General features: G+C 32.4%; 1 protein-coding gene across 1 annotated transcript; it reads right to left on the bottom strand.

Moving 5' to 3' along the window:
• Positions 1 to 3,069: 3,069 nt before the first annotated feature.
• LOC126739822 (pinin) lies at positions 3,070 to 5,730 on the bottom strand. The gene is made up of 2 exons (XM_050445644.1): positions 5,144 to 5,730; positions 3,070 to 4,555 (listed from the first exon to the last, which is right to left on the bottom strand). Exons 1-2 carry the CDS (start codon positions 5,615 to 5,617, stop codon positions 3,737 to 3,739), a joined length of 1,293 nt encoding a protein of 430 aa, XP_050301601.1. The 5' UTR covers positions 5,618 to 5,730; the 3' UTR covers positions 3,070 to 3,736.
• Positions 5,731 to 7,213: the final 1,483 nt, after the last annotated feature.

Here is a 7,213-nt window from a genome sequence, read left to right as displayed (position 1 = left end):
TCTATTTCAGCAGTCGTTTTTTTCTTGCATATTTCGATTGCTGCATGGATTTTGTCGACCTTCATATGAGTATGACCAGGCTCCATAAATTTGTGGTTGATTTCTTGCAAATTATGTCCTAGATCTTGACATTCTTTCAAGATATAGCTCATCATAGTACACATAAAAATATTTCTGTTTTGCCCCGAACATGAATCACTATAAAGATTTAAAACTTCCGTTTCCTTTGGTAATGACAAGATGTATTTTCGGATGCATGAAGCAATTTCTTGACCTCCACGAGCAGCAATTGTCTCATCCCATAAAAAGCAAATTCCCAAATTGCCGGCAGTTGAAGTCTGATGAACAGTTAAATTATAAGTCCAGAGTTGTCTTTTATAAAAAGAAACGCCATTACGCAAATATGGTGTAGGTAAGCACTTTTGTAGGTCGAACGATGCAACAACAAATTTGATGTCTTTCTTGCTGTTTTCTTTATCTAGTGACTTAAGTTTGTAAGCCATTTCAGAGAGGTTTAAGTGAGCGTTTCTTTGTTCCAACATTTCAATTTTAGTTGTTTCTTCTTCTTCTGTAAGATTTTTACCATCAAATGTCTTTAACTTTACATTTAAACTGTCACATTTAAAGCAAGTGTCGTTCGCAGGGGCATGAAATGATAAGTTGAATTCTTCATTAAAAATCTGTCTGTAAAGTGACTCTTTTTCGGAGCTTATGTTTTGTTCCTCGCAATACTGAATGTAAAGTCGATACATTTGGGCAATTGAAAGATCGGGACTTAAATATTTTTTTGATGTCCTCTCTCTAGAGTAATGACTGCTGTATGTAGGAAAACTATTAATATGTGATTTAATAAAATCTCTTTTTTCCTCGGTAACTTTATTATGATTTTGATGTTTTCCCCGACCGTCTGAAGAGCAAATATTTAAATCATTTAATCTTTTTTTTTCGACAATTACTCTCACTTTTTTAAGGGTCAAATCAAAAGTATTTAGGTACATTTTCTGACAAACCTCCAAATTCTTGTGATCTTCATTTATGAGAAAGTACTTTCTTGAAAAGTTTCTTCGACTAGGTTTAATTTGCTTATCAGCTGATTTTCTTTGTCGTTCTCTAAATTTTGCACATTCCTTAATAGTTTCTGCTATAAACTGATCTTGACCATGCCTTAATAAATTGTAGAAATCTCTAAATAGATTCTGCATTTGGACATCTTCACATTTTCTGCCAACATTTTAGTATACATTCGCATGGCTCCTTTAGCTCTTTTGCCCTTTGTAGGATTCCTTTTTTTGTCTTATATTCTTTTCCTTTGCGATCCCTTCTTTCATTTTCCATCCAACTTTTTTCATTCCTTACACGTTTTTTCTCAGTCATCTCTGCAAAATTTCCAGGGTCCTTTTGCTCATTTTGATAATTTAACGTTATTCAAACACAGAACACAGTTTACTAATAATATAATAAATTACACTAAAAATTTGAGGTTATAAAAACTAGGTACGCATTAAAATCTTAAGGCCAATCTCCTAAATAAAATAATACAAAAGGGCCAATGTCAATATTGGACCACTTTGGCCATTTAATTTATTCTTCTAATATATTAAAAAGGCCTAAGTCCAGAGATTGGCCTTTTTTCTTTTAACTAGAATTGGACATAGGCCTTTGTGTATTTTGTTTATTTTGCTAAAACACAAGTATTTTGGACTTTGGCCTTTTCAATAATGTTAAGTCATTAATAAACTAACTTCCTATGCCTATAACTCAAATATAGGAAATTTGGACATTGGCCCTTTTTCTACCAAGGTACAGAACGATAGTAGAATTGACTACCGAATCATTGGTTTAAATTAGGTCTTTTTATTCAATAAATAGGTTTTTTCGTTCTTTTCAGTTTCAATAAAAGGAAAATTAAAGTTAGGTAGGATATTGAAAAGAAACTGGACAAGTTTGAATTTAATTGTTTTCTCGAACAAATAATTTGTTTGAATTCCAGAGGTAGTCGGATGTTGGCAGGTTTGATTTGTAATGAGGTCTTACATTTTTGCTTGATAAACACAGAAACCTATAACCTATATAGAGACAAATGTCTTACACAAAAAATCCTTCTTGTTTTTTAGGCATTAAAAAATAGATGTGATTTTTAATGCAAATATAGTTTTTAGTTTTCCGTATTATTAACTGTTTCTAAAAGAATGTTTCGTAGTATAGCAAAAAGCATGACTTTTTTATGAGATAAGCATATTTTTTCACCATTATGAAATTGGGAAGTTTTTAAACCGATGGCCACGATAAAACATTCATTATTTCTCTTACAGTATAAGAGCAAAACAAATAGTAATTAAGTGAAAAAGCAATAATCCTGGGACCTCTCTGTATTATTTCCACAATAAAGAAGAACTTTGAAAAAGTGATTACTCATAAGGCATTTTATGATTGGACAATATTGTAAAGTTATTAAAGTTAGACAGATATTGTCACTGGCGTAGTTTAGATTTTTTGAAAAAATTTGGTCAGAATCTTTGAAAAACTTTAAAATTCTCTTATAACTCGAAAACTGTAAACATTTCACTAAGGTCATATAATGACATATTCGATAGCCCATAGGAATACCTAACCCCAGTTAAAAGGTTTCACAAGTTCAACGGGACACCCTGTATAAACTCTCCATTAAATTCTCTCTTGCCTGTAGCATATACTTTGAAGTTGTGAGCTTGAAATCTCGGCTGCTTTTGAGTCAATTCAATTTTTGTATACTGTTAAGTGTTATATGCTGTTTTCCTAAAGTATTTAGTTTTTTCAGTTTACTGGCTTGTATAATTACTTTTCATCTGTTAAGCATATGTTGTCTTCTTTATTGATATTTACTGTGCTAGTGATGTAATACCCACCAAAATAAGTAACTAATTAATTTGGTCATATTTTTGTTGGAATAAAAAAACACAAACTATTTCAAGTTTGTCTTTTTTCAAAACATATAAACGTTAAAAATCTTACAATGACGTTTATGCAATCCATGACTAAGCCGTTGATAACCCACTATAATAAATCCTTAATTCAAATAAAAGGCATATAAGGAAAAAAGTAATTATAATGTAAAATACCAACAATATTCAAAAAATAGTGTTTAAAAAGCTAAAGCTTAAATTACTCTAAAATGGTGTGATTAAATGTTTACATACTATATTTTTGAAATCAGAATCTTTTTTGCCAGGAAGGGTCAACTTTCTCTTAATGTTTTTTTCTAATACTCATGGAATAACCCTGTAAGTACAGGTGGAAACATGACAAATAATGTACACTAAGTTTTCTTGCCCAAAAAACCCTATTACATTGATATTAACATCCATAACATTGATAGATCTATTGCTGCTTGATTAGTAATATCATGAACACCTACAATATTCAATCAAAAAATTATCATAGGTCACTAAAAAACAGTTTTAGGTATTTAAGAAAGTGGGTTTTAATATTCTTTGAATTCATAATTATCATTTGCATCTTATTATTAAAAATAACTTCTAACTTTCAATTGAAACTTTTTAAGAGCATGTATTTACAAGGCTAGAAAATTTATTTCTAATTGTAAAACAATCTGCTATTCTTAGCAAAAGCTTCCTAAAACAATATTATAGGATCATTTTCCAGACATCACAAAAGAAAACATTCATTTACACACCATAAAAAACATTCAATGGTTAAACCTAGAAACCCAAGTGTTTATGTGTCTATACTCCATACGTCACATACTTTCATTGTTCTCCACTACAGAAGTATTCTGATCACCCTCAGTGACAGCTGTGTAAGTGGTATCACTGTTTTGACAGTTATCAGTGTTCACCTCTGCTTTTATAGTCACCACTGGCTCCTCAACTTTATTAGATAGTTCATGATTAATTTCTGGATCAACTTGTTCATCTAACTGAGTCTCATTTTTTTGTGAATCTTCTTCTGTAAAAGCCTCCTGAGGATTTAAAGTTTTATTTTCTTCCTCCTGATTATTAGATGTTTCTTGATTTTCCTCTGCTACTTTTTCCTCAATTTGTGGCTTATGCTCTGGTGATAGTGTAGTTATTAATGCATCTCCATCTTCATCCAGTTCACTATCACTTTGATGCCGATCATGTTTATCGCCAGTTTTTTCCTGTTCCTCCTCTTCTCCCTCTTTCTTTTCAATGTGATTTCTGAACTCAAAGTTCTTCTTCATCCTTTCCTCTATGTGGCTCAGTTCTTCAAACACCTCTTTCCTCCGTTTTTCAATTTGCTCTTCAATATTCTTTTTAGATTTGTCCAGTAATTCATTGCTTTTATCACACATCCTCCTAGGAAGGTAGTGTATATGGGGTTTTGCTTTGGAAATAATAAAATTCATTCTAGGTTTCTGTGTCTGTTCCCATACAGTATACTCTTTCATTCTGAGCATTTTCAGTTCTATCATCCTGATTTCTTGTTGCTTCTTTTTCCTGTTTAAAAATAGTTCTTGCCTCTCCTTTTTGATTTCTTCTTTTTCTTGTTTTTCATGTTCTTCAATTTTTTTTTCTATTTGGGTCCTCTTATCTTCCTAAAATAAAAACTAACTAAATTTTGTATACAAGGTTGTTGGATTAATTTTTAAAATAATTTACTTTTTTGGTGTCAAAAAAAATTGTAATAAAAATGTTATTTGAGTATTAATTTCAAAACTCTTACATGAATATTACTGTAATCTGTGTAAACAAAATCGTATATGATATGCTATATGCTCTAGTTTAATGAATATTGACCACCTATGATTGATAAATATACCAATAGGGTTGTTTGTCCTCCCAAAGTTGAATAATTAACACAATACAAGAAGCACCAACTAGTTGAGAAGGGTTTGCTTTTAATGGACTTAAATGCAATATAGCATTTTCTTAATAAAAACTTTACATAATAACTGAAAAACTCCTAAATTACAAATTCATGTAATAATCAATCAAAGACAGATAGATACACTTTTAACAGTGTAATCTGGTTTAGTCTGGGGCAAATCAGTTATTACTAAAACCATATAAATTAGTTTAGAACAGTCTCCAACAAAATAATTTATATTGAAATTGAGTTTAGTTGTTGGTTTATGTTGTTTCATAAAGCTTATTTTAGGTCTGAAATTTTGAAAAAAACCTACCTTCTTCTTTAACTTAGTCTCCTCTTGCTGAAACCTCTGTAAAGTACCTAACAAGGCACCAAACATTCTCCTATTCCTCTCCTTAAACTTTACATCTTTATTTTGCTTATCAAGCACAGCCTGCCTACTAGGCACTTCTTTAGGGGCTGCAATAACTTTGCTTATCAGCCCCTTTGAAGGTAGTCTTACATGATCATCAGGTACTTTATCAGACAACCTTTTAAACACTGACAGTGAACTTTGGTTTCGTCTAGGCTTCGGACTATCATCGCTTTCATAACGGGTGAATTTGGAAAACGATTGTCGCGTCTTGGGCTCTTCCAGGGTCCGTTTTATGGGCTGGCGGGGTGTTATTTCGTTGGGGTCTCTACCGATGAGTTTCTTAATGTTTTCATCGACCCCCTTAAGGCTGCTTCTCGCCTCTTCTAGTTCCGATTGCAGATGACTGAACGATTTTAAGATTTCTGTCGCCATTTCGGGTTTAAATATAGGGCAGTCGCGGCCTGTAATTAAAAGTGCAAATTGTAAATGTGGTTACAAGATTTCCGTCAACAAACTTTTCGTAAAACTGTCAAATTTGACAAAATGATACAATGACAAGTTTGACATGAACGGTTGTTAGGAAATGTCAAGAACGCAACTTACATCCGGTGCTAGCGATCAATTTATTAGTCCGCACCCGCTGTTATTTAATCGATTCATTTACCATGTTTACACTCAATCGTTAATGCGAATTGCGAATTAAGATAAAACCCATGTAGACGCGGTTTTAGCGTCACTAATTATCAATATTTTAAAACGTTTTAAATATGTGGTTGATCTTACCATAATACGCATTAAGGTTCCGTGTATACGAGAGAAGATCCAAATTCACATTAATTTTCAGTGCTGTCAACTTACAAAAATTTGAAAACCGAGACGGCTTTTTTCCTCTTTGATTTTGTTGTGATTGTGCTTATATTGTCGCAAAAGTTAAAGAATTATGAAATAAAAACAACTTTTTAACTAATAAACTAACTAATCAGCTCAACCTTTATTTTTAATTCCTAAGTTGGCAACGGTAAACCGCTGTTTAATTTTAAGGTGGAATTCCTTTTTTAACCCTTTCATAAACACTAGCCAAACTGAATTATCTCTAATTAACCGGTTTAGCCGCTAAAGTGGTTTAATTTCCCGTATCAACATAGTAATTGTTAATATCTGGATAAAAAGTTTTAAACATTCCTTATGAATGCATTATATCGATTAAATAACAGCGGGCGCGGACTATAAATATGTTGCTAGCGAAAGACATATGCTGCGTTCTCGATTTATCGCTGAATGAATATCGACCGTATACTAGCTCTTTTAACTAGTTCTCTATACTAGCTCTCTAGTTAAGAAATTTATTAATTTCGTAACTTCTTGCTACTCCTATAGCTGTTTGGCTTATTTGAGGTAAAATAAGCTTTTTTTTAGATGCGAAAATGTTAAAGAGGTAATAGAGAAGGTCATTATCCTTAATAATTTTATATGAAGTGAGCCTTAGTGTAGTAGTTGCTGCCCCAAGTCGAGATTGCATGGCCACCTAAAACTGGAACTCAATGGAAGATTCATGGACAATTTGAATAAAACTTTTTTCTATAATATATAATACATATCTAAACCGATTTTAGATGATTGCGTGCCTCTACAAGCGACAGTTTTTTGGTAAAAGAGGGGCGCGGACTATAAATAGGCGCTGCCAACCGACATATGCTGCGTTCGCGAATTGGGGTTGCTGGGTATCAATCGGACGCTATCTTCACATACATCAAAACTTTGAGGTTATGGTCAGAAGTCCCTCAATTACGTATGGCAGCATGGCTTGTGCTACATAGCAACAGACCAGATCAGGGACGGACTTAACTTCTTTAAACGTGTACTGCAGACAGTATCTCAAGCCGATACTATATATAGTAAAAGTAATCAAGAAAACGAAGCACGAAAGCAATATAATTAAATTAAAAAAAAAAAACAAAAAAATTATATTTGCTGTAGCAACACGGTTGCAGCGTATTAAGAGTCTTCTATTCCTGTTACTAGATGTGT

Source organism: Anthonomus grandis, chromosome 8 (genome assembly GCF_022605725.1).
Source record: "Anthonomus grandis grandis chromosome 8, icAntGran1.3, whole genome shotgun sequence".
NCBI classification, from domain to species: Eukaryota; Metazoa; Arthropoda; class Insecta; order Coleoptera; family Curculionidae; genus Anthonomus; species Anthonomus grandis.
Note: the sequence above shows the minus strand (reverse complement) of the source record. Positions and strands in the feature narration are given on the sequence as shown.